At 50.7% G+C, this 27,827-nt stretch overlaps 1 protein-coding gene across 2 annotated transcripts; it reads left to right on the top strand.

The window, feature by feature from the left end:
- The first annotated feature begins 325 nt into the window (after positions 1–325).
- Positions 326–27,827, top strand: Col6a2 (collagen type VI alpha 2 chain). Of its 2 annotated transcripts, none has more exons than XM_021173769.1 (28): positions 326–479; positions 8,323–8,495; positions 8,606–9,204; positions 9,413–9,433; positions 10,216–10,281; positions 11,514–11,567; positions 11,679–11,723; positions 12,073–12,099; positions 12,326–12,352; positions 12,442–12,486; positions 12,809–12,862; positions 13,290–13,352; positions 13,935–13,997; positions 14,171–14,260; positions 14,740–14,802; positions 15,340–15,402; positions 15,719–15,781; positions 16,350–16,412; positions 16,891–16,941; positions 17,307–17,342; positions 17,687–17,749; positions 18,398–18,460; positions 18,636–18,671; positions 19,130–19,175; positions 19,312–19,464; positions 19,607–20,059; positions 20,154–20,192; positions 26,780–27,827. In XM_021173769.1, exons 2-28 carry the CDS (start codon positions 8,336–8,338, stop codon positions 27,376–27,378), a joined length of 3,105 nt encoding a protein of 1,034 aa, XP_021029428.1. In that variant the 5' UTR covers positions 326–479; positions 8,323–8,335; the 3' UTR covers positions 27,379–27,827. The 2 variants fall into 2 exon arrangements, with proteins under 2 accessions (XP_021029428.1, XP_029338677.1); XM_029482817.1 differs by lacking the exon at positions 26,780–27,827 and adding an exon at positions 23,660–24,049 and having other exon boundaries at positions 351–479.

The following is a 27,827-nucleotide window of genomic DNA, read 5'->3' as shown; positions in this document are numbered from 1 at the left end:
ACTGGGGGGGGGGGGGGGAGGGTGTTCCTTCCTTTAGGTAGAGGAGGAGGGAGATTGAGCAAAGGTCTGGGAGACCTAGGAGTCCAGAGGCTTGCAAGGAAAAATAAAAAAGTCACCAGGCACTACAGCACAGAGATGGTCCAGCTCCAACCCTGCTGCGTGTCCTGGACACTCCCTCCCCTCTCCTTCCTTTCCTCCCCTCCCCCAGCTCATTCCCCTGCTTCTTCTTAGTCTGTCCAGCAGCCCCACCCGCTGACCCCGCCCATCCGCGGGGCCGCAGCGCCCCCCAGCGGTCGAGTTTTCCAGGCACCCGCCCGCCCGGGACAGAGTTAAAGTGGGAGGCCCCTGGCTAGGTCCCCTCCTGTTCAGTCCCGGGCCGCGCCTGGGTCCCCTCCCTCCTACCCACTCGGCGCCCGCACCTCGGGCCGTCAGGACCCGGGCTGTCCTCGGGAAGTACCCAGGCAACTTCTCCAAGCCAGGTAAGCTTCTTCGCATGGTGTCCAGCTGGGACACGCGGGGAAAGGGGGGAACAGGATTCAGGGGCTGCACCTTAGGGGTCTAAGGTGAGCACCGTTCTACCCAAACCGAGGGTCCTGCCCCAGGTTCTAGTCTCCAGGTGGCCCCTAGGCCTCTGTTCGACAGAGCCTGGTTGGGGTGCAGGCTTCTTACTCTAGACTCCACAGCTTTCTGCTCACCACTGACAGACCAGATCCCCGCTCCTTCCCCAGTCCTCAAAGTGTCTCACATCTGGTCAGACCCATGGCTATTGCTAGTAGGTCTGAGTTGTCTCCCAAGGGTTAAGGAACCTAAAATGGCTCAATGGGAAGATACGCTGTGACTTGAACCTGGACACAGTCCGTTGTTAGCCTCTCTGTAGGCCCTAAGGAAGAAGGGTAGTCTTCATGGGGAAGGAAGGTAACAGAGCCACTTGAACTAGTTCCTCAGATGGACTTCAAGGGTACTCTGTGGGAGGCAGAGAAGGGAGTCTCAGGTCCCAGCAGTGGGCTAGCCAGGTGCTCTCAAGGGGACACCTGGCCATCTCGAGGTACTCCCACTGTGCTTAAGGAGAGACCAGGTAGGAATCATAAAGATGAGGGTGGACCCAGGAATAATAAAGTCTGTCCCTCTTGGCTCTATCCTAGCCCTGAGACTCCCTTGGGCACTCCAGTCCCTTGGGGACTCCAGTGGGCAACCTCAGAGACACCTCTCCTATAGACAGCAACACAGCCCCCTCGTGAAGCCTAGGTATTCTGGGGGTACCTCCATACCCACCTGAGGACATGGAGCCAAGTGCCATAGAGGGACAAGGTACCAACAAGGGACATTTAAGGTCCAGATTAAGTTGCTGGGTTCCTCCCCTCCACCCCAGTTAAATAGTTCTGGCTCTTGAGACTAGCACACACATAGCAAAGGAAAAAAAAAGAAAAAGGGCATTTGCAGCTTTATCTCACAAAAACTGGAGGTTACACAGGTGTCTGGGATCCCTTAGAGGGAAAAGGTGGGGCCAGAGACTGGGCTTGGACCTAGGGTCCCAGGGAACAGGTGATACCAATTGGGAGGGGTTGAACATAGGGGTTTAGAGCATCCATTCTGAAAGCTGTGCTTCAGTCTTGGGAACAGTGCGTTTCCCAGTGAAATGGTGTTGGGGAGCCAGCACGGACCTTGGAAGAAGTAGTAAAGAGTACTGCCACTTGGGCAGTTTGTGTGCTGGAGGGTGGGTTCCTTCCTGTCCAGCAGAGATTTGCCAGCAAATCCAGTGAGCTCTTCTTTGGGGAGGCCTCTAAGGAGGTCTCTTGGCAGAACATGGGAAGCTACGGGCATCGGAGGCTCTCTGATATGACTCTCAGAATCCAGCCAGCCTCGTTGTGTCTCTTTTGCCCACTCATGAAATCTGAGAGTCTAGAACCCCCACAAAAAGTCAGGGATTGTGGGGTACCGCACATGAGCAAACCTAGGAGCCCAGCCTCTGCCCTCAATACTGGCTGGTCCAAACTGGGCAGCATCTCCATGAGTGCCCACTGGAGATCCAAGACACAAATGCCTGATAGACAAGGGGCAGCTTCCTAGTCCATGCGGCAGGGAAATAGCATAAGGAGTGGGGAGTTCTGTTCTGAGGGGCCCAGGTTCCAGTCATTGCCCGTTACCCACCAGAGAAGCTGGGCAGAATGCATGCCATCTGCTCTCTGGCTCTCTGCTGATCTACCCATTGTGGTGTGCAATGCTTGAGGTTTGTTCTACTTGGCTATGTGGTGAGACCCTGGAGAGGAGGGAAAGGTGTGGGTGTGTGGGTGTGTGTGGGTGTGTGTGTACATACGTACATATATATGCGTGTGTGTGTATATATACATATATATTCTCTGAATACATAAAGATGTACCCAGAAATGGAGGAGCTATATTATTTGGCAGTTCTGTTTATAATCTTTGGAGACGCCTCCAGGGTTCTGACACCAATGTCGACAGCTTACATTCTCATCAGCTGTGCTCAGGATCCCAAATTCCTTTATATCCCTACTGCTTGTCATTTTCTAATTGGTTGGTTTCATGCTGTGTGTGTGTGTGTGTGTGTGTGTGTGTGTGTGTGCGCGCGCGCGCGCGCGCGCGCGCGCGCACTCAAGCACCCAGATTCAAACCTAAGACAAGTTTCAACTTACTTGCACATGTTAGGCAAATGCTGTACCACTGAGCCACACCCCCCAATCCTATGCTGCAGTTGTTTTTAATATTAAATAGGTGTATCAAACTGGCTATTAGGTTTCAACTTTCACCTGTAATTAATTTGAGTTTTCTTCAAAAAAGTTTTTGTTGCTAGGCAAATACTTATGTTTTCTATTTATGGGGTTTCATTTCATAGACTTTCTCCATTTTTTTTTCTAGTTTGTGTCTTGTGTGTCCTTTCTTCATCTCTATTGTTCTCTGACAGGCATGGATTTATCTGTTGAATCTTTTCTAGTCCCTTCAATTGTAAACTAGGTTACTGATCTGAGCTCTTCTTTTTGGTTTTGGTGTAAGCTGTGAATGACCTGGGCATTTTTGTATCTTCCATTGCTTCCCCTCTCAATGAAGTGACTTCTCAAGTACTGGAAGGGCTGGAACTTCATTCTCTGAAGCTGTGAGCTTCTCCTCTTAGAAATGATTCTGCTATGTTTTAGAAATTTTTTATTAGTTTTTATTCGTTTCAAGTGTTTTCTTACTTCCCTTTTATTTTTTTTTTACTTGTTGGTTATTTTAAGAGCATGGTATTTAATTTCCACAATGCTATGAGGTCCCAGTCTCCCCTTGTTACTAACCTCTAGGTTGGCTCCACTGGGATCTAAGATGTTCTTTAGGGTGTCTGTGCATTTTTGTATCTTCCATTGCTTCCCCTCTCAATGAAGTGACTTCTCGAGTACTGAAAGGGCTGGAACTTCATTCTCTGCTTTATTTTCTCTATCTCCATGTTGGAGTCATTCATTCAAAAGCAGTGATGGAACCACAGGAAATGGGAAAGCTGCTGTGTATGCCCAGGGAGGGTCATCTCGGAAAGAGCCCAGGAAGACCTCACATTTACAGTTCTACTTCAGGCTGATTCTTGTCACAGAGGCTGTCTGTAGCCATCAGAGTCAAAATTTTAAAACCTCAAATCAGCACAAAGACAGAGATTCTGGGTTGCAGAGTTACTCCGTTATTAGGCTCAAATCTCTGGTTTTCAGCAAACCATCAGAAAGAATGTGAAAGAAGAGGAACAGGTCATCCAGAATGGAAGAGAAAAGAATTGTCGTGTGTGTGTGTGTGTGTGTGTGTGTAGTACATATCTATATATTTATATAGAGAGAGATAGTATATATCTATATATCTATATAGATATGTAGATATAGTAGATATATATATAAAATCAGTAGATTTATATATCAGTAGATTATATAGAAATCAGTAAAAAAAAGAAATCAGTAGATTTATATATCAGTAGATATATAGAAATCAGTACTTATATATATATATATATAAATAAATACACACATATATATAGAGAGAGAGATGAAGAAAGAAGGGGTGGATACATGACTCAATGGTAGAATGCTTGGCTAATAAAGAGAAGAAATAAATCAATAGAACCTGTATATGAGAACAGCCCATTGGTAGGTCTACTAGACAAAGACTTTAAAATGCTTAAAGAACTAATGGAAGATATAAAGGACATTGGAAAATAATTTATGGATAAAATGAAAGTGTCGATGAGGTGCCAGGAAAAAAACCTAAAAATAAACCCAAAATATGAAAAATACAGACTTGAAATGAAAGTCTTACTAGAGAGAGAGTCTGAGGCATGTTTGAGCAGGCAGAAGAGAGGTTCGGTGAACTTAAGTCAGAACGAGGAAAACTGTCAAGTCTGTGGAGCAGAAAGAAAATTCTCAAGAAAAGTGAATAAGGCCTCAGAGGACCACAGAGCATCATCAAGAGCAACATGTGCACTGTGGGAGACTCAGGAGAAGGAGCCAAGGGGGTAGAGAGCTTGAAGAAATAATATCTGGGGCGGGGGGGGGGGGCAAACTGCACAAGCTTGATCAATGAATATAAACACCCAAGAAGCTTAAACTCCAAGCAGGATGAGCTCAGAGAGGCCTACACTCAAACCCATTACAATTTAACCCCAAAGACAGAATCTGGAAGGCAGTAAGAAGAGTGGTGTGTCAAATACAAAGCATCCTTGATAAGTTTCCTGGCAGATTGCCTTTCAAAGCTTGAATCCAGAGGCAGAGGGTTAACTAATATAGGCAAAGTAGTGAAGGCATACTAGTATCAACCAAGAAGCCTCTACCTGGCAGAACTGTTCCTTGAATGTAAAAAGAAGAAACAAAGACACTACTAGGTCAACCAAAGCTGAGGCCATTCATCATCACAAGCATCTGCCCTGAGAAGAGTGCTACAGGAAATCCTGAGGGTCACCATGGAGGGTGACGGACAATAACTCACAGCCACAAGAAGACAGGAGTATCTCAGACAAGGAAAACACAGTGGACAACTGTTAAAAGCTAGTGTTACTGTAACAATGGAGGGTAGCTCTGCATTTTGTTCTATACATGATTTGAAAAGCTAATAAGTTTTAAAGAAAAACAGTTATTGGCCTAAAAGCTAGTGTTACTGTTTGATGTGTAATTTCAAAGCTTCTTTGCTGTAGAATTTAAGAAAGAGATATATTAAAATGTTAGTTGTGAAGATGGAGAGTTGACTTAGCAGTGCCTAAGAGCACTGGCTGCTCTTCCAGAGGACCCAGATTCGATTCCCAGCAACCCACATAGCAGCTCATTACAGTCTGTAAACTCCAGTTCCGGGGGATTGAACACCCTCTTCTGGCCTCCACAGGTACCAGGCACACACGTGGTGCACATACATCTATGCAGGCAAAACACCCATCCACATAAAGTAAAACGAAAGTAAAAAAAAAAAAAAAAAAGAATATATATTAGTTATGTTTTGAAATGATATATGGCCAGCCTTCTGTATTCACTTTTCCCACATCCATAAATTTAATCACAGATTGAAAATAAATAAAATAAATAAAGGCTGTGCCTGTAGTGAGTATCTACAGACCTTTGCTCCCTGTTGGTGCCTTAAAAATGTTGCATAACACATATTTATATAGAATTACCATTGTAATTGACATTAACAGCAACATAGAGATCATTTCAGGTATACAGGAGGATATGCATAAGCTACATGCAAATAACTATATTATTTTATAGAGGGTATTTAAGCATCAGACTTTTGTGTCTAGGAGAGGTCCTGGATCCAGATACTGAGAGACACTTATGTGAAAATGGGGTTTTAAAATTTGTGTGTGGTGTGTGTGTGTGTGTATGTGTATATGTGTGCATGTGTGTGTATGTGTGTGTATGTGTGTGTGGTGTGTATGTGTATGTGGTGTATATGTTTGTATGTATGTGTATGAGTGTGTGTATGTGTGTGATGTGTGCAAGTGTATGTATGTGTGTGCATGTGTGTGTATGTGTGTGTGGTGTGTGTGTATGTATGTGCATATGTGTGTATGTATGTGTACATGTATGTGTACATGTGTGTGTGTGGTGTGTATGTGTGTGTGTGTATGTGTGGTGTGTGTGTGTGTGTGTGTGCATGCACATGTGAGTGCAGGTACCCATGGAGGCCAGAAAAGAGCATAGATCCTCTGGAGCTGGAGTTAGAGTTACAGGAAGTTTTGAGCCACCTAACATAGACGCTCGGGTATTCTTGTAAGGTCAGTACAACTTCTTAACACCAAGCAGTCTCTGCAACCCTGGGGTGGAGTTTTATGATACTGGTAACTGAAAGGGGTGGGGACAGAGATATTAAAGGTGGAGACATTTTATGTCATTAAATTAGTACACATTCAAACAGTTTCGATTTTAAGAACCAAAATACAGTGTTCTCAGCAACCACCAAGAGAAAAAGTAAACAAATACCAAAGAAATGAGAAGAATATTTAACGCTTTGCTACAAAAAAATCAACCAGACGGTAACAACACACATAGATGGTAATTTGAAAATTCGGGAACACAAATGTGTATGGCATAGAGAAAATGGATGCAAAACTGGGGGACACCCTTTGTCCATAATTTCTTTTAACAAAACTGGATTCTGCAAACCAGAGACAGAGATCGGCAGAGTGGACTTTACCAAAAACAACACAGCCCCACTACATGTTCTTTGCAAGAGACTCACTTTAGATCTAAAGAAGAAAAAAAAAGGGTTAACAGTGCTATGATGGGAAAAGAGATCCCATGCAAACAGCCAAAGGGAGAAGGGGGAGCTATGCGAACATCAGACAAAGCAGACCTTAATTTAAAAATAAGAAACAAAGAAGGCCATTAGCTATCAATAGGAGGCTCAATACCTCATGGGTATCACAGTTCTAGGATTCTATCCACCCAGTAATATTCCACCAAAATGTTGGTGACTTTAGTTTTGCTTTACGAGATGGGGCCTTTTTCTACAGCTCTGGCTTGCCTCGAACTCCTCCTGACTCCATCTCCCAAGTCTGCTGAGATCACCAACATAGGCAGCACAGCGTTGTCTGTTGTGAGAAGACTCCGTTAGCATATGACTACCAGGTGGTGAAGATTGGAAGTTATCTTGGAACAACTGCGGCTGCCTCTGTAACTGCCATTTCTTTTCCTTTAGGTGTTTCCTAAAGTTTGTTGTTGCTTTTTTTTTCCCCTGTGCAGATAGTTTTAGAATTCTTATTACAAGTTAGATTTGCCAACTGGTGGACTTCACATACTTCACATGAGTGTGCCTAATTAATTCTGTTTTCCTGGTGGTAAGGGGCTTTCATGATCTTCCACACAAGGTCCCTCTGTCATTTCTTGGTTTCTCCTGAGGCCACCTGTCTTCTCTGTGACTGTCTGTAATGCTTTCCACAGTCTGTTCTCTGTCCCTTGAATGTTCTTACCATCTGTATCAACAATCACTCCGGTATAGTTTATCTCATCTTTTTGGAATAAACTTATTTGCTTGAGACAGGATCTTGCTATGGAGCCCAGCTGGTCTTCAATTCGTGACTCCTGTCTAAGATGCCCAAATGCTGGGATTGCAAGTGTGTGTGTCTCACCTGATCTCTTCCATCCTTAATATCAAATACACTGCTCACTGGCTCCATTCATTTTTCCACTATAGTAATGTAATGTGTGAAATCTGAAGTGCTTGCTGATGCAATTTCCCAGATAACAGGTTTGGACAGAGTCTCTCCAGGAGCATAGTCACCATCACTCTAGAGTGTCTGTGTTACTTCTTGTCTAGTGGTCTCGTTGCACCCACAGTGGGCAAAGAGCTGCCGTCAATCTTCCAGCATCTGATGGGAAGTCACAAAAAATAAATAAATCAGTGTGTCTGACTAGACCTGGCTCCACTCAGTCCATACTAATGCCCCACGTAGAGGGGAACCAGGTTACAGGGAGAGGGATATGCCCAGGGTCCCGCACTGAGGGTAGGACTGCCTGAGCGAAATGGGCATGTGTCTCCTTCCTCCTGTTCCCAGTGAAGATCCTGGAGCAGGATGTGTGAAGAGACACTGCTTCCTAGTGTCCCCAACACACACACAAACGGGCTCATCTATGTGTACCCCAACTTCAGGGAAGAGAGAAGAGCTGTCTGTCTGAATCCAGCCTAGTACTGAGCTCTGCAGACAACAGAGTTGGAAAGGCATGATTCTCCAGTGGGTGGGGGGCAACCACATGGGGCATGGAGGCCCCTATTTCCTCAAGGGATTACAAGCTATGTGCATCCCATGCTGGAAGGGCAGTGATGTATATTGGGGGAGGGTCTATAATGGCCCCTTCTCTTTTTGCAGGACACCAGGGCACATGACTACTATCAAGATGCTCCAGGGTCCTTTTTCTGTGTTCCTGATTGGGGGGCTCTTGGGGGTCCTCCATGCCCAGCAGCAGGAAGCCATCTCACCCCAGGAGCAGGAAGCCGTCTCACCGGACATCTCCACCACTGAAAGGAACAACAATTGTCCAGGTACCTGGATGGGAGAGAGTGGTACTCATAGGGTAAGGGTGGGCTCACATCCTAGCCCCCACTGGGCATACCCTGATGGATCCAATGTCTACCCTGCTCCCCACCTCCAGAGAAGGCCGACTGCCCAGTCAACGTGTATTTCGTGTTGGACACCTCGGAGAGCGTGGCCATGCAGTCCCCGACAGACAGCCTGCTCTATCATATGCAGCAGTTCGTACCGCAGTTTATCAGCCAGCTGCAGAACGAGTTCTACCTGGACCAGGTGGCCCTGAGCTGGCGCTACGGTGGTCTACACTTCTCAGACCAAGTGGAGGTGTTCAGCCCACCAGGCAGTGACCGGGCCTCCTTCACTAAGAGCCTACAAGGCATCCGCTCCTTCCGCAGGGGCACCTTCACTGACTGTGCATTGGCTAACATGACGCAGCAGATCCGGCAGCACGTAGGCAAGGGGGTGGTCAACTTTGCCGTGGTCATCACCGACGGCCACGTCACAGGCAGTCCGTGTGGCGGCATCAAAATGCAGGCTGAGCGTGCCCGTGAAGAGGGCATCCGGCTCTTCGCTGTGGCCCCTAACAGGAACCTAAATGAACAAGGCCTGAGGGACATCGCTAACTCTCCACATGAGCTCTACCGTAACAACTACGCCACCATGCGACCCGACTCTACCGAGATTGACCAGGACACCATCAACCGCATCATCAAGGTCATGGTAAGCATCTGTGGTTCAGGCAGAGGCTAAGGATACTGCCCACCCACCAAGGTGGCCCCAGTCAGAGTTCAGTGTGTCCCTATGTGAATATGTCAGTTAAGGGAGATTGAGGTCAAGTCCTCTCATGTCCATGATCCCCACCCAGACTCAGGAGGTGGCACACAGGTCCCTAGGCTCAAGCTAATCTGGGTCTCTCTGTTTTCTGCAGAAACATGAAGCCTATGGAGAGGTGAGTTCCCCTGTCACTACAACACAACCTATGCTACCTGGTGCCAACCAAGACTGTTGACCCAGCGGAGGACCAATGCCCCACTCCTGGCTCCCCAGGGCCTTGCTTGAACAAACCAAAGCAGCAGCAGGATTGAAGTGTCCCTGCTCTGTCAGGCCTGAAACTCTTGAGCTTGGGTGGAACTCCAGTCTCATCCAGTCAAACCCAGGCAATTTAGTTCCTCCCTGGGATGGGGGGTGGGGGTGGGGGTGGGGCGGCTGGTATAGCTTTATCTACAAATCACATGACTTCTGAAGAAACTGAGGCATGTACCAGACTGGGGAGCTTTATCCAATCCAGACTAGAAACCATGTGCCTGTCTTGGGGGTCCTACAGCCTTGGAAGGTACTGTGTCCTTGTGGGAAAAGGGATGAGGTACCCAAAGTCCCTCCCTACTCCTTCTGTGGAAACATCTAACCTAGAACAGCTTCTTAAAAGAATGGCAAATCAATCCAAATAATATAAGTGGTGCACAGCCATGGCTAGAGCTCATTGGTTCTTCTTACTCCCTGTCATTGTTTGACTCGGCCTCACTTATCCAGAATGTGGCTAGATGATTTAACTAAATGCTGGCTCCCATTTGTCTAGTACCCTAGTATCTGATCCTTCATTCCAGCTTTCCTTGTCTGTATGAGTGTTTAGGAACTTCCTCTGAGAATCCAAGGTTATACCTGTTCCCAGTCCATACCCAAGTGGGGACCTGTCCTTCTAACCAGACCTGCTGTCTTTCCACCTCATTTCAGTGCTACAAGGTGAGCTGCCTGGAGATTCCTGGACCCCACGGACCCAAGGGTTACCGAGGACAGAAGGTAAGATGCCTGGAGACCACATGGCTTCTGTTTCAGGAAGCCCCTGCATAAATTCCACGTTAAAGGCCAGCTGGCCGTGGATGGCCTCAGCACTTCCAAACTTGGAGAGACTATAATTTCGATTTTATCCGTTTCCTTTTTAATGATATTTTAAGAGAAGTAGGAAATTTTTTTTAAAAAACTATTAAGATATGCCACTTAAAATACATTTGAGAAGTAAGCAAGCATGCTCATGTGGGGAAATAGTACACACAATACATTTCTGTCAGTGAAACAGTTGGGCATCCACTTGGCAGCTGACTGGATGCTAGGCTTTAAGGACTCTGCTTGGATTGCCTGATGTTTTTCTAACAACAGAGCTGAGTAGAATAAATCCTCTCCAACTTCACTACCACGGTGTCTGAAACTATAGACTCGAGTGTCAGAAACCTGAAGGGTAGGAAGAAGCTGAGACCAGTCACTTGGAGTGGTTTTTGCTAGTGCACTGAGGGCTTCGAAAGCAGTAGGTGGCTGGTGAGATGTCTTCTGCACTAGCTGTTCCTGGCCACAAGAATGCCCACCCTGTAACAGTTGGGAATGAAGTTGCCACTACCTTACCACTCATACAGCAGAGCGGTGGTCTGGGCCCTGGGAGGTGATGCCACAAGGTCTTCTGGGCAGAGCACAGCTGGGACCCACTAAGATATCTGACCACTTGTTCTGCTTGATCTCCCGCTTCTCTATCTTTTACCTCATGGTTTCTTTTTTCCTTTTCCTCCATACTTTTGCATTTAAGGTGAAAGAATATTAATAAGCAAGCGCATTTATTTAGTAAGGTCCGGATATAAGCTTAAAACTTAAATTCCTAGGGAGTCTAATGTTATGTGGTTTTCCAAAGGCCCAATCTTTCTAGTTCCTTCAATCCACGCCTTACCCACGCCCATCCCTTTCCTGAGGAATTCATGGCCCCATGAGTGTGGTCTGGGCTGTGGTGCAGAGGTCCCAGCACCAGCATCCCCCGATGAGAAGCTGCTCTGCCCATTTTCAAAGTGGCATCATAGAGAGCTGTCTATCAAGGCTCAGAGATTCATCAGAGCCTGATTGCGGCCACTGGGGCCCTCTGGGGAAAATGATCCCATTCCAAGATGTTTCAGCCTGGGGAGGAACCAACGGCTTTTGCAATACCACCTCTCTCAGGAGATGACAGGGTTCCCGTGCCTCAATTTAGTCTTCTCCCCATCCTCTGCTTTTAGGGTGCCAAGGGCAACATGGGTGAACCAGGAGAGCCTGGACAGAAAGGACGGCAGGTAAGGTCCAAGCATGGCCTCTGACCCCTGACCCCTGGACTTGACCCCTAACTACCCTCCCTGCACCCAGGGCTGGAATCACACCCAAGGTTCTTTGTTCCTTCTTCACAGGGAGACCCCGGCATCGAAGGTCCCATTGGATTCCCGGGACCAAAGGCAAGTTCCCTACCCAGGGCTGCAATGGGGGAAGGGGAAGGGAGGGAGGTCAGTTTGGGGTCAGTTCCTCCTGCTGCCTGCCCTTGGGGGTATTCACAGCCCAGCCCCAGTTGCCAAAGAAGAGCAACACCTCTACAGTTTGAAGGTCACCCCAAAACTATGTATCCATCCTGACCCCTCCTCTGTCACGCATGTTTGCAGAACCCACGTATGTTCCAGGCATAACGCAGCCATGGTGTGCACCCTCAATGCTGGGTCTTGGCTGCCTTTCAAATCTGTTTATCTGGGGCTTCGTTGGACCTGCTCACTTGTCCTTGGTAACACTCTTGTCTTCTCCTTCTGCCCTCAGGGTGTGCCTGGCTTCAAGGGAGAGAAGGTAAGTCATGATGTGGCCCAGGACATGGATAGCCATTCCATGCACCTGATAGCCCAGCAACCTGTCAGCGGCTCCCGGAGGCAGACCTAGGCTCCTCGCTGCAGTGAGGAACCTAGGTCTAGTTCTGTCCTCCTGTTTGGGCTGAGTGTCTTTGTTTGCACCCCAAAGCCAGCAGTGTCTGTGACGCTTGGGACCTCAACCAACACTTTGCTTTCCTCCCGCACAGGGTGAATTTGGATCGGATGGTCGGAAGGTAAGTCTGAAAGGATGGATGTGCCCTGCCTTGCTGCTCAGAAGGAACAAGGATCGAGATTAACCAAGCGTCTTTTCTTTCTTCTCCAGGGAGCGCCCGGCCTAGCTGGCAAGAACGGAACAGATGGACAGAAGGTAGTCACTAACCCCACCCCAGCGGCCAAATACCTCTGTGCCCCCACCACATGCACATAATTATAGTCACATGGATGTAGACGTATAAACATATACACACGTGCATGTTGAGGATATTCCACACCCATGAACCTGGCCTGGTCCTAGGATTCTGTCTCCATGGAGACAGAATGAAGCAAGATGGGAGAATCACCTCACCTCCCTGTGCTCTGTCTAGGGTGCAGCCAACCTAGACATCGTCATACAAGGGCCTAAGTGGTATCTGTCACTGACTTGCATGGACCCCAGATCTGTACTCTGATATTCCGCCTTCTCCTTTCAGGGCAAACTGGGCCGCATTGGGCCTCCTGGTTGCAAGGGAGACCCCGGAAGTCGAGTGAGTATCGCCCCCATCCTCACTGCCTATCACATGACATGAGAAGTCATTCAGGGGATATGGCTACCAGGAAGAGTTAGAAGCAAGTCTTTGGATTCTCTCTTCTGGCCAACCTCTCCCTGCTTGACCCTCACCCATGTCTGGAGCTCTGCTAGTCTTGGGGTCACAACCCACCCCCTTAGGAGCCTATGAGCCAACCCTTGGACATGTATGGTGACCAGGCCAGGCTTAAGCTCATGGCCTGAGGCTGGGGAGTTCTGAATCTTTGATGCCCAGACTTAGACATAGCTCTTGTTGAGCCAGGATCTCACAGGTTCTGGGGTCCCCACTCCATGTCAGTGTTCCTGGCTTGAGGGGAGCACAGCCTACCTGTGGCAGCACTTAGCGGGGACTCAAATGGCCCAACAGCCTTTCTCACCTCCCACAGGGCCCCGATGGATACCCTGGAGAAGCTGGAAGCCCAGGCGAGCGAGGAGACCAGGGTGCCAAGGTAAGGACATGGCCAGAAACAGCTCTAGAGAGCCGGCTGGGTTACCACCCTCAGGAATCCCTGCTTTGGGGGTCCCTGTGCCATCTTAGATTAGGGTGAGAGGACACCCCAGGATGTGAAGCCTAGCAGGGAGGTCCTGGCCTCGCATTCACTATTTAAAAGCAGGTCACGTGTACTACAGCTCGCCCACCTCCCCTTCCAAGCTTGCAGAGACCTTGAAGGATGCTCTAGTCACTGTTCACAGCATTTCCTAGTCCTTGAGGCCCTGGTGACCCTTTTGTCCTTGATAGCCCTAGACCTTTAGCCATGGGGTAGGTGTCCCTGTCCCTTCTCCCTTGAGCCCCTACCTAAGCTACATCCCACTCTGACCAGTCCCTCACAAAGGGCTCATTTCCCAGAAAGTCCAACAGACTTTATACTAGGCTCATGGGTTGGTCTTTCGGGCACCTTGGCAAGGCCTTTCCCCATTATACCTGGAATCCTGTGTAGGCCAAGAACATAGGAGAACTTAAATGGTCCAGCCCCACTGCCCAGTCCCTGTCTATAAAACAAAGCTGATGTCACCCCCCTCAACCCTTCCAGGGGGACTCTGGCCGCCCAGGACGCAGGGGACCACCAGGAGATCCTGGAGACAAAGGAAGCAAGGTGAGTCCCTGGCCTGCTCACTGCGGTTGCCCAGGATACCGTTGACACTGTCCTATGCCCTTATGCATTGGGGAGGGATGGGGAGCCCAGGCTAATGGAGCCATTGCACACTGGATCCTGCATATTACTCAGCCACACTCCCAGCCATGCTGAGTTGTCCCTGCCTTACACAGGGATATCAAGGCAACAACGGAGCCCCTGGAAGCCCGGGAGTGAAAGGAGGCAAGGGAGGACCTGGCCCCCGTGGACCAAAAGGAGAGCCTGTGAGTTTATTCTGCACCCACACACCTCTATGCCTAGATCAGGCCTCACCAGCAGAGTTGAGGAGAGGCCATTTTGACAAATGGCACTGAGATACACAGAACCCTCTATTCACAACCAACCCTTTCCCTAGGCCCCCCCCTACAAGGCTCCCCCAAGGCTAAACTCAGGGTAGGGACCTCACCCCAGGGCTAATCCTTAGAAGAGACAGTCTGAGGAGGCCCAGTCAGGGAGGGAGCAGGAATGACCACATGACAGTCCACGATCCGTCCCAGTTATTGGCCAGGGCTTACAGCCTGACCAGAAACACCTACACACACCTGAGTCTTTGACTGGGACAAAAACCAACATAATATCAGTGTGAAGATAGAGCCACAGCCCCAGACGGATATCAGGAGGGACTACCAGGCTCAGGGTCCTAAGGGAGGGCTAGAAGTGACCCACATGGCCCTCCCAGCAGTGACATTCCTCCTTCATCCAGGGTCGCAGAGGAGACCCCGGGACCAAGGGCGGCCCGGGCAGCGATGGTCCAAAGGGAGAGAAGGTAAGGTGTTTTAAGGAGCAAGGGTTTCTACTCTGGAATGTCTCCATGAAGCTGGTGGGCTGATCCCATCTTCATCCCCCCAGAAGAATAAAACTCTGTGGTCTTACCACTGATGAGGATGGGGTGGGGTTCACTGCGCTGTCCGAGAGGGTAAGCCTCAGACAGGCAGGCTCCCACTCCCAGCTGTCCCTGAGGCTTCTGGAAGGGCACCGCCCATCCAATGCCTGCTGTGTATAGCGACAGAGGCTGCACACTGCTCCATCTTGCAGCATCCCCACTGCAGACATACGCATTCCTATAGGCTGTCACTGCCACAGATCGCTGGTGGAGGAGCCTTCCTCTGAGCTAGTTAGGGTCCCTACAACAGAGTGGCCTCAGGAGGACCGAGGCTGTAGGTCTGGAGAGTATGACTGTTCTGAGGGGCTGAATAACTTATCCCTCTAACCCTGCCCTCACCCACCCTCTGATATTGCTTCTGGATGGGATGATTCAGAACTGCTCCCTGACCTAAATCTCACCAGACCTGTCTTCTCTCAGGGAGACCCTGGTCCTGAGGGGCCGCGAGGCCTGGCTGGAGAAGTTGGCAGTAAAGGAGCCAAGGTAGGCTCGCAGAAGGTGGCAGATGCCAGGGAGGAGGGCTATACCCAGGACAGGAGGTAGCAAAGGCTGGGATGGAGGGGGCCACACCCAGGACGGGAAGTGTGTGGAGGAAGGGAGCTGAAGGGATCTGTGCCCAGTACCTCTCTTAACCTTCTCTCAGACCCAACCAAGGCAAGTCCATGGCAGGTTAGTGGGTCCAGTGCAGCCTGATCCCAGCCCTGAACCATAGCACCCACAGGGCTGATGTTAGGAGTCTGTGGGTGCAGTGTTAAGCCACGGCACCCCATCCTCTTACCCCCATCTCCTTTCTTTGCAGGGAGACAGAGGTTTGCCTGGACCCAGAGGCCCCCAGGGGGCTCTTGGGGAGCCAGGAAAGCAGGTGAGTATCGGGGCCCTTGAAGCCTTGAGGCCATGAGAGCACCCTATCCTTGGGTTCCCATCCACCCCTTATCCTGTTCTCAACCGCTAACCATTCTCCACCCTGCCCTCCACCCCTCCCACCTGTTCCCTACCTTGGCCATGACTCTCCATCTTTCCTCTTCCCCTAATCCTTCATCAGCTCCTCACCCTACCCCTTATCCCCATCCGCTCCTCACCTGCCTCCTGATCTCCCCACTCCTCTCTCTCCAACCCTCCACCCACTCCACACTCTACCCTAGACCCCCAACCCTCTCACCACCCGCTTTTCACCCTGCCTCCCAAAGTCCCTCCCACTTCCAACCCTGTTCCATCAACCCCCACTCTGCCCCAGACCCCGTACCCCACTCCCCATCCTACCTAATACAAACCCTTGTCTACCTACTCCCTACCGTTCCCAGTTCCTAGCCCCAGGCAAGGTGGTGGCCCTGCTACCCAGACCTGCCATCTTCTCAGAGCTGGTCAAATCAAGTTAGGGTTACCACCATTTCAGGTGACTAGGCCACCTCTGATTCCTTTCTTGCCCTCAGGGATCTCGGGGAGACCCTGGTGATGCTGGACCTCGAGGGGATTCAGGACAGCCGGGCCCCAAGGTATGTCCTTCCTCTTGACGATACAGGATGGGGTCCAAGGCAGTTACCTGTGGAGGTGACCTCCAAGAGGGCAGCAGGCAAAGCTTGGGCGCCTGGAGGAGAGAGACCTCCCTTGGGCCTCCTGTTCCCAGCTCCTGATAAGAACCGGCCAGGGCATCGAGGCTGGGCCTCTGAGAGTGGAGAGCAATAACAGACCACGTGCCTCTCTTCTGCCCTCCTCAGCAATGACCTGCCTGGAAAGATGACAGGGTCCTGAGGGATGGACAGTCATATGGGTACGGCATGGTGCCCGTGGCCTTCTAATGTGTGCCACAGGCCCTGAGTTATCTGGTATTTCGTTCACATACACTTCATTCCAGAGGTGGGCAGGCAAGGCTAGGCTCACAGCCTCTGCCCCGCACCCTACACCAAACACCCTGCACTGTTTGGATACTTCCTTCTCATCATCCATTCCAACTAACTCAACCTTCCCCTACAGGGCGATCCTGGAAGGCCTGGATTCAGCTACCCGGGACCTCGAGGGACACCCGTAAGTCTGGCAGGGGACAAGAACTCCCAGGGAAAACCTGCAGAGAAGGAGCAAGGCTTTTAAAGTCCCTCCATGTGGGACTAGGAATAGAGAGGGGATAGGAGTCACCTGTCATTTGGTGCAAAGGTAAATCCAGCCAGCACCAGGATATACCAGGGGTCAGACAGAACCCAGGATTGGGTCAGCATGGCTCAGCATGTATGGGCTCAGTGGCCTTTAACTGAGGTGTGTGTGAGCTCCTATATGAATTCTAATATCCAAGAAATCATGAGGGGTGATCTTAGCTCCAAGGTGGGCTTCTCTGCCTGTCACAGATTTAGGGTCTGTGACAGCAACTTGTCAACAAGCCTTTGCTTGCTTCACAGGGTGAAAAAGGCGAGCCCGGTCCACCAGGCCCTGAGGTACTCAGATGTTTTATCGTAATCAGCCTTTTCCTGCTGGGGTTGTAGAAGTCCTGCATGCCTTCTCCACTATGGGAACCATCTTTTGGTCATTTCCTTGCCCCAGGACTGGCTACATAGGCCCCTGAATGGGCTTTAGGTGGTGGTAGCCTGTGTTGTCTTTTTCCAAGCAAAACCCAGGGCTTCCCTGAAAATGTCCAGCATCCTTAACAGATGCTCAACTCTGCATATGGTTTCTGTGGCACTTCTGAATCCCTGCTTGTCTGAGGAAGGTCGGTCTCATAGTGTGGGGCACACGTGTGTGTGCTACCCGCTGCCCACAGCTAACATGTCTTATGTCACAGGGAGGCCGAGGAGACTTTGGTCTGAAAGGAACACCCGGACGGAAGGGAGACAAAGGGGAGCCAGTGAGTGTCACCATCCTATGTCCTGGGCAATGGGCTGGCACATGAGGAGGGCCTAAGATCTCTGAAGAAACATCCAGCCTCCCTGGCACCAGGCCCTTGAAGGGAATGGTCAGGCTCAAAAACCTCCTCTGTTCTACATACCTTCCTCAGCCAGCACCCCTGTGGGCTCAGTGGCACAGGCTAGATGCATGTCATGTTCATTTCCAAGTCCCTGGCACATGATGGTCATGTGGGACCATGAAGAACAGAGAGGGCAAGACATCACATATAACAGTGGATAGCAGATGAGGTGGGTGGACAGATGGGTGGGGTTGGCAGTTCGGTGAAGGGATGGTAGGTGGACAGACAGGTAGTGGATCGATAGGTAGGCAGATTGGGCACATGAGTATGCCCAGATGGCCATTGGATACCTCAGTGTGAGTTATCCCAGTACTGAGTTCCTCGATGGCCTTCTACTCTCTCTTGCCTACAAGACTCTGATAGCGACTGCTCAAGACATTGCTAGGGCAGTGCTAGACTTGGGATGAAGTGAGTGATGCAGTACTTCATGCCCTTTAGACTCTTAATAGAGACCGGGGGATCAACACTCCTATGGAGCAGAGAGACCTCCCAGGACCATACTGAACCTACTTCCCTGTTTCTCCTCAGGCTGATCCTGGTCCCCCTGGTGAACCTGGCCCTCGGGGGCCAAGAGGAATCCCAGGACCTGAGGTAAGTCCACCTCTGTTCCTTTAGTCCATAGCTCCTGAGCCAGCCAGGCTAATGTATGTTGAGCCTCTTGGTTCTGCCCTTAGTGGGCCCATGGGTCAGCATGTACTGGGTGGTAGTACCAGGAGCAACTTGGACTCAGAAGCCTCACCCCTTACTATTGTCCTTTGTCCTCCAGGGAGAACCCGGCCCTCCAGGAGACCCTGGTCTCACGGTAGGTGTCACCTATTGTGGAATCAGGATCCTGTTCATGAGTGTCCTTCTCTCTTCTAAAAATCAAAGACCAAGAGCTTCAAGTACAGAGGGTTAGCTAGGACAAAGTCAGAGGATAAGCTCAGAGAGCAAAGTTAGTAGACTAGGGTTAATGTCAACAGGTTTGATGTTGGCAGAGACAAGGTCAGAAGATGAATCAAGGTTGGCAAAGGTTAAGTCCAGTGCAGAGGGCAAAGCCAGCCATGGTCAAGTTGGTAAGGACAAGGCCATAGGAGAGGAGTCACTGGGTGTAGTTGGCATGGGTAAGATCAGAGGGTAGAGTTGGAGATGTGTGTATCCAGCTCTACTCTATGTATGGGCATGGACTTCAGCAGACACAGGGTGAGGGATTCCTATGGAAGCCCAGAGGAAACAGTAGGTGTGCCCTGCCTAAACGTACCCATGGGGGTTGTCTTTCAGGAATGTGATGTCATGACCTATGTGAGGGAGACCTGTGGATGCTGCGGTGAGTTGGCCCAGCACATCAGGATGTGTGCATGGCCGCCAGAGGGGATGGATCACGCACAGTCTCTCCGGCCCCATGCCCTAAATATCTTCACACTCCCAACTCACTAATGCTGTCATCCTGCACACCCTTCCAGACTGTGAGAAGCGCTGTGGTGCCCTGGATGTGGTCTTCGTCATCGACAGCTCTGAGAGTATTGGCTACACCAACTTCACCTTGGAGAAGAACTTTGTCATTAATGTGGTCAACAGGCTGGGTGCCATTGCCAAGGACCCCAAGTCAGAAACAGGTCAGTGAAAACCTAGGAGGACCCCAAGGTAGAAACCAGAACCCTCCCTCTAGCCAGGATCATGGCTCTGCTACACACCCCATGATTCATTCCAGGTGGCCCAGTCATGGTGGACACTGTTCATGCTGATCTTCTCTCATAGGCACACGTGTGGGTGTGGTGCAGTACAGCCACGAGGGCACCTTTGAGGCCATCCGGCTGGATGATGAGCGAGTCAACTCCCTGTCCAGTTTCAAGGAGGCTGTCAAAAACCTTGAATGGATCGCCGGTGGCACTTGGACGCCCTCTGCCCTCAAGTTCGCCTATAATCAGCTCATCAAAGAAAGCCGGCGCCAGAAGACCCGGGTGTTTGCAGTGGTCATCACGGATGGGCGCCACGACCCCCGAGATGATGACCTCAATCTTCGGGCACTGTGTGACCGAGATGTCACTGTGACAGCCATCGGCATCGGTGACATGTTCCACGAGACTCATGAGAGTGAGAACCTCTACTCCATTGCCTGCGACAAGCCACAGCAGGTGCGCAACATGACGCTGTTCTCTGACCTGGTGGCCGAGAAGTTCATCGATGACATGGAAGATGTCCTTTGTCCAGGTGAGTGACAGGACCCAGGCCTTTACCCCTAGAAAGCTGACCACTGAGAACCCAGCAGGAACTAATAGAGACCTGGTTTCTTTCTCTCTTCTAGACCCCCAGATCGTGTGTCCAGAACTTCCCTGCCAAACAGGTAACCGGGGTACCTGAAACCCTAATTCCAGACAAGCAGAGCAACCCAGCATCCTTCCTGTTCTAACAGGAATTGTGCAACTTCAAGGGTTTGTCAATGTGGAGGCACCTCCTTAGGGAGAAACCCTTGAAGTTCACCCCTGGCATGGTAGAGTCAGAGGTTCAGGGTGAGAACTGGCTCCTGAGAGCATGTAGTATCATCCTAAGCCCCTGCAGGGTACCATCTGGGCAGAGACTGCTGGCCTGGCAGTGCTTGGCTCTTGACCATTGATCAAAAAGGCATTTCGGCACAAAAGGAGTCTCTCCCAAGAATCCCAAGTCTCCCTACCACTGGGTGCTCTCCTTTTGGTCCACAGGGCCAGGCCCTCTCTTGCATTCCCTTCATTCCTGGTCTTTCAGGGGCTCTGTTGTGGGCAGACATAGCTAGAGCCATCCAGTTGCCAAGACCTGGCAAGCTCTGCTCAAAAGATAAAGCCCTAAAACCAATGGGCGGAACGGCTGGTGTTGGACATCTGGCGATAAGCACAGGGATACCCACCAGCAGTTGATAGCTTTGCTTCTAACCCTGCAGCTGCCTTTGTGGCCTTCATAGTAAGAGGCTGAAACCAGAGCTGCTACTCCCAAGGGAGGGTAGGAGGTGTCCCTGCTGTGCTGAGGGTCCCTGACAATACCTCCCCCCAAGATGCTGCTGCAGAGTGCCTGGGCAAGAGCCTCAGGAAGTTGTCCCGGGACCTCCGGGGCCACTCAGTCCCCTCTGCAAGCCCTAGTCATCCAGGAGTGTTGAGGAGGGGCTGGGCCAGTTCTGCATGGTGGGGTTACTGTGGGGATGGGGCCACAGGTAGTCCTCATAGCCTGCACTGTGCAGCTACATCTCCCTACAAAGCCTCAGCTGTTCCTTGATTCCCTCCCAAAGACAAGGCGGCCCACTGAACATGTGCACAGGCTCAGAGCCCACCTGACAGAAGGGACCGTGTTGCCTGGGAGTCAGGGTCTCACACTGTTCAAACGGAGATCACTACCAAGAAAATGCTCTCGAGGCAAGCCTTAGCCTCAGCCACCTAGTGTAGCTACCTGGGAAGGATTGTGTGGGGCTCCGAGCACTGGCTTCAAGTTGCCTGTTCTGGTATCTGTCAAAGACTAGAGGTCATGTCTGCAGTGAGACCTTACAGCTACACCCTCAACCCTGGCTCCTGGCACCTTGACTGGGCCATTAGGTGAAGCCGTACTTTGGTGGGTGATGGTATCCAACTCCAGCCCGGTATTGTAAAGCCTTAAGTGAGGTTTGTATAGGGGAGGCTGGTTCCACAGATGGCTCCACCCCTCCAGCACAGAAGCCAGACCTTGATCCCTGAGTCTTGCTCCTGATCACAGTCAGAAAGGTTCAAGTTTCTACTCAGCAAGTTGTGCAGCTGTGGGTTGCTGGGGCTGTCTTTATGGAGTAGCAAGTTCCCCTTTTAGATGGTATCAGGGAAGAAAAGGTATTGATTGGATCTTGTCACGCGCTTGCTCTATTGGTGATGACTTGTGAGGCTTTGTTAGCTATGAAAGCTACAGTCAATTTTGTTGATTTTCTATTACTGAGTAAGCCCTGTGTCTTGTGTCTCTGAGGCAGAGCCCTTTGCTCATGGGCTACCAGAGATGCCTGCTAAATTTGAGTGCCTCGTGTCTTATGGAGAGCACACTTCTGTGTTCAAAGAGCTGTCTCTGCATCTTCCTTTCTAGTGGCGTCTACGTCTGGCTTGTATGGGGCAATGCTAGATGATAAGGTATAGAGACTTCAGAATGGGACACAAGGTCAGACAGTTTCCACCTCTGGATAGACCAACTCTGGAGGGTGGCAAGATCAAGAGGAAATGGGCATCTCAGTTTACTCTGAGGCCATAGGATCCCACAAAGCATAGTGGTCCCTACAAGGTCCTCTCCACATTCTGGATCTCCCTAACCCCCTTCTATTGACCATAAAGCACATTTGCATTTACTGTTCTATGAAATTTCAAGGTAAATTAGACATGGTGATGGGGTAAGGGCTGCGTAGTGACCTTAGATGGTGTCTTTATAAATGAGGTCTTGGGAGAGCATCCTTGAGTGCATTTCTGAGATGAGTATGATGTCAACAACACTGCCAACTCTGACCTAGCCCTGACCTTCTGAGTCAAGTGACTACTAGTCCCATCTGTCTACCTGGTTACCTTGGGCCTACCTCAGGCCAGGAATGGGGTCCCTCATTAGGGACTTCTGAGTGTGCCTGAGAAGCTCAGGACTACAGGAAGAAAACTAGTAATGACCACAGTACCAAAGACTGTAGAGAGACCTGAGCATGAATTATGAAGATGGAAAAAAGAAGAGCCTCTAGAACTGTTCTCCATCTCTGGGTTATGACCCTTTTGGTAACCAATGACCCTTACACAGGGGGTCACCCACGACTATAGGAGAACACAGGTTATTTACATTATGATTCACGATAGAGGTAGAATTATAGTTGTGAAGCTGCACCAAAATAATTTTATGGTTGGCGGTCAGCACAACATGAGGGACTGTATAAAGGGTTTCAGCATGAGGAAGGTTGAGGACCACTGCTCTAGAACATCCCCAGAGAGGCTCAAGGTCCTGGCCCTGTGATGGACACATGAGTTTCCTCATGTGTCCTTTGTTACCAGAGAAAAGGGAGTGAGTTGGGTCGTGACATCTACTGAGTCATAGGCATACCCTTCCACTCCAGTAGACACTGTGAGGTGGAAGGAGGGAATAGTCAGAGAGAAAGACAGACAGACAGACAGACAGACAGACAGACAGACAGACAGACAGACAGAAAAGGAGAGGGGGATAAAGAAATGAGGAAAGAAAAATAGAGCCAGAGAGAAAGGGAGAGGAGAGGACAGAAGTAGAAAGGGAGGGAGACAGAGACACAAAAGGAGAGATGAAGGAAGAAGAGAGGAGGGAGTGAGAGAGGAGGGAGGGGGAGACAGGGAGGATCTTGCTGTTCCTTGGTACCTGTACCACTCAGTCTCAGACCCTCATGGACAGGTCCTAGAACAGCAGATCATAACTCTGGGACCAAAAGGTTAGCGTTGTAGTTTTGTCTGTGAGCACTGTCCGTAGCTGACTCTTCCTAGGGATATAGAGATGTAGAACTGACCTGGAGAAGTTTACAGCATTTGTGCACATCTCTCAGTTGGGCTTGGGCACTAATGCTCTGTGCTGAGTTTCTTTAGAGCTCTGTGGATTCCCCAAAACTGCTACTGGCCTGTCTCCTTGGCTGTTATCGCTTGCTTTCAGCTTCTTTAGCCCCGCTAGCTTCCTGCCTATACCAGACACCACCACCCACTCCATCCTCCCATCTCCTACTTGTCTCCCTGGGCTTATTCCCTTTGGTCCTAACTACTGTCCATGGTCAGAAGCCTAAGGAGGGCTGGAGGCCAGCCACACCCACTGGACCTCCTAAAGTCTTCTCTGGCCACTCCCTTGCAGATGAACCATGGCCTGGGAACAAGCCCCCGGTCACCTTCCTCCGCACGGAAGAGGGTCCGGACCCCACCTTCCCCAAGACCATCCCCCTGATCCAGCAGTTGCTAAACGCCACGGAGTTCACACAGAACCCAGCTGCCTACTCCCAACTGGTGGCTGTGATGGTCTACACCGCCGAGAGGGCCAAGTTCTCCACAGGGGTCGAGCGGCAGGACTGGATGCAGCTGTTCATTGACACCTTTAAACTGGTGCACAGGGATATCACAGGGGACCCAGAGAGCGTGCTGGCACTCTGCTAAAGCCTCAGGGTCACTGTGGGAAGGTAGCCAGAGCTAACCCCTCATTTCTTATAGATTCCCAGGGCTGCCACCACAAGCTGGAACCTTAGGTAGTAGGAACCTAGGGACCTGTCCTCCCAATTCCCGAGGCCAGAAGTCTAGAATCTTATGTCTTTAATATGATACTCTCTGAAGGGTCCCTCCTACTTCCTCCAGCCTCTGGTAGAGCTTCCATCCTTGGCTTGTGGGCACACCTCTCCAGCATCACTTCTATCTTCCCACAGACTTTTCTTTGTATGCCTGTGTATTTTTTCCTCCTCCTCCTCCTCCTCTTCTTTTTCCTCCCCCTTCTTCTCTGCCTCTTCATCATCATCCTCCTCCTTCTCCTCCTTCTCCTCTTCTCTCTCCTTTTCCTCCTCCTTTTCCTCTTTTTCCTTCTCCTCTTCCTCCTACTCTTCTTCCTCCTTTCCCCTCTTCTTCTTCCTCTTCCTCCTCCTCCTCCTCCTTGTGTTTTGCATTTTGTTTTTAGAGACAAGGTTTCTCTGTATTACAGCCTTGGCTGTTCTGGAACTTGCTTTGTAGGCCTGGAACTCACAGAGATCCTCCTGCTTCCTGCCCCGCCCCGACACTCCCAGTGCTGGGATTAAAGGTGTGCACTGCCATGCCCCACTTTGTTCAGTGATTGGAGGCCCACTTTATGCCCCAGAAGCTCAGTCACATCTGGCAAAGGACTGTACCATCAGGGTTATATTAAGGCTCTTGAGATGTAAACCTCTGGGCATCTCTCAGCAGAGCACACCACCTCTGTCCTGCTGAGCAGTCTTGTGTTTGAGAGCACAGATAGGGGTGGTGCTATTTGAACGCTTGGGGAGGTCTCCCTGTCCTGGTCCTGTCTGAGCCCCATGTTGGGGGTCAGGTGTGTGGTCATAGCTCACACAAACCATGGAACTGTAACAAGGGCCTTAATGTGTCTCAGCAACTGTCATACCCACTAGGTCAAAATCCCAGTGTGCCTCAAACACCAGGCTGTGGGCCCAGCCTGGTCTCTGTATCTGAAGGCATCATGAGGAGAGCATATGCCAGGCAGGACTTTTGATACCCTCAGCCACATGACCAAGAACCATAAAAGCATCCTCTTCCAATATGGGGAATAGCAAGGGACTCACTGCAAAGTCACTAGCCACCAAGGCAAGTTCATGAGCCTGGCATGTTCTGATTGAGCTCAAGGAACCTCAGCAGGTTGGATGGATGTCCTTGACCCCATCTGTGCCCCCTCTCTCCCAGGATAAGGCATATCCTGCTGGGAGGGTGACATCCCATAGCAGGCTGGGGCCAGACTCCCTGCTGTGAGGTCACAGGTAGAAGAAGGGAACCCCACAGAAATGGAGCACAGAGTCCCCCGAGTCCCCAAACTCCCAACTGCTTGTATTGTTCACCAGAGATCCCTGGTCCCCTCCAGGCCCTGTAGATGTTGCTATTAAGGGAAAGTTCTCAAGCCAACAGCCCACACTATTTGTCTGCCTCTGGGTTTGTGGTAATAACTGTGAGGGGGCGGTCAGTTATGAGGAGCTAGGAAATCCAGTCGTTCCCAAAACTTTTCTGGGCAGCCTGAGCAGATTGTAGGGATGATGGGTGATTAATAAAGGTGATCAATAACAGGCTCGGTAAGAAAGAACCTGCCTGCCAGGGGCACTACCTGACTCGGGGCTCAGACTCAGAGGTAGTGAGCAATTGCAAACATTTTATAAAAAGATGAAGCCTGTAACTATGCACTGCTGTGGTCAAATGGTAAGTTGGGCTAGCATACACTGGGATAGACTCTCACACACAACTGGAGTCAAGGGGGAGGGAGGAGTGAGGCACAGATGGGGTAGGGGTGGGGTAGGTACGCTGGCAGCCGGGTCCTGCCTCCACATTCTTGGTCATACATGATGGGAGTAAGGCTGTTCTTAGTGTGATTCCCTGGGGTTCCAAATCCTGGGTTATGGCAGCATACATAGGTTGGCTGAACATATCTTCCCCGGGGGAGAGCAGAGATGGATGTCTGGTGACTGGGTAGCAAGGCCCTAGCCAGTGGTCTCTGACACCTGTGTGTGTGTATGTGTGTGTGTGTCTGTGTCTGTGTCTGTGTCTGTGTCTGTGTCTGTGTGTCTGTGTGTCTGTGTCTGTGTGTGTCTATGTCTGTGTGTGAAGTGTGGTCTTAGCTCCCATAGTGCTGTGTGTCTGGGCTGGTGACTACCCACCAGCAGAAGGCTTGGTAGTATTGAATCCACTATGGGCCTACCTGGATTGCTTCGGCCATACCATGTATACACTACTATACATTTGGTATATAGCAGTATGCCAAGGCTACAGTGAGTGTCAGGACACATGGACCCTTTCTTCCTTTTTCTGGGAGATATGTGGTTCAAACAGCCCAGGTGACTCAGAAGTAAGTGGCCCGTGAGGAGAGTCAGGTCCAGGGGCCTTATCTTAACCCTCCCACCAGAGAATAACCTCTATGTGAGTAACTGAAACATGGGCTGAGTAAGGGATTTGGGGTTATTGAGAGTCCCAGAGGTGATTGATGGAGGCTGAGACCATGCTTGGTGACAAAAAGATGAATCTTCTAGCCTCTAGCTAGATCTCTAGTCCTCTAGTTTGGGGGCATTTAAGAAAATTCCCGGGGAGCAGTAGACATACTCCCAAGGAGTTGCGCTGTTGAAGCCTCCATTGGTGGCTGTGAGTGAAGCCCCAAAGTCCCAAGACCGGGAATCCAATAAGCAGTTTGTATGCAGAAATGGGATGAGTTTCAAGCTGGCAGCCCCTTGCCTGCCTGGGCCCCCACCTTACATCTTCCCTGCAGAGCTCTATGTGGCCCAGTGCACACAACGCCCCGTGGACATTGTCTTCCTGCTGGATGGCTCGGAGCGGCTGGGCGAGCAGAACTTCCACAAGGTGCGGCGCTTCGTGGAGGATGTGTCCCGGCGCCTGACTCTGGCCCGGAGGGATGATGACCCACTCAACGCCCGCATGGCTCTGTTGCAGTATGGCAGCCAGAATCAGCAACAGGTGGCCTTCCCACTGACCTACAACGTGACCACCATCCACGAGGCCCTGGAGAGGGCCACCTACCTCAATTCCTTTTCCCACGTGGGCACGGGCATCGTACACGCCATCAACAACGTGGTGCGGGGGGCGCGGGGTGGGGCGCGGCGCCACGCAGAGCTCTCCTTCGTCTTCCTCACGGACGGTGTCACTGGCAATGACAGCCTGGAGGAGTCGGTGCACTCTATGCGTAAGCAGAATGTGGTGCCCACCGTGGTCGCCGTGGGCGGCGACGTGGACATGGATGTGCTTACTAAAATCAGCCTGGGTGACAGGGCAGCCATCTTCCGGGAGAAAGACTTTGACAGTCTGGCCCAGCCCAGCTTCTTCGACAGGTTCATCCGCTGGATCTGTTAGCACCGCCATGCTTGGCCACCTCTCCATCCCATCTGTGGTGCTAATAGGACCCTAGCCCTGCCGGTCCCAGCTAGACGGTACACTTGGGTCTTTCTAGAAAGTGAAAGCCCTTCTCCCAAAATCAGGACAGAAGGACTCTGAACCCAAAGCCCCTAACCTACCTTCAGCTCTCTTGGCTTCCCCTACCCCAAGTCTCCATCCTACCTATACCTTGCCCTCAAGCATTGGAGGACCCCAGAGTCTTCCCACTGCCTGTTTCCCACAGCCTCTGCCCCTCACTTCCCTTTCCCCCTTCATGCATCCGCTAGTCCCTTCTGAAGGCTGTCTGCTGGCTTGCACCAGTCCTGCCCAAGGCTCTCTCTTTCTCTGCCCGTATTTCCTATCTCAGGAGATCAGACCTGAGAGCCCCATGTCACATGCCCAATGGCCCAATAAAGGTTTTGAGCCTC

Source organism: Mus caroli, chromosome 10 (assembly GCF_900094665.2).
Source record: "Mus caroli chromosome 10, CAROLI_EIJ_v1.1, whole genome shotgun sequence".
In the NCBI taxonomy this organism is placed as follows: Eukaryota; Metazoa; Chordata; class Mammalia; order Rodentia; family Muridae; genus Mus; species Mus caroli.
This window is presented reverse-complemented; position numbering and strand designations above follow the sequence as displayed.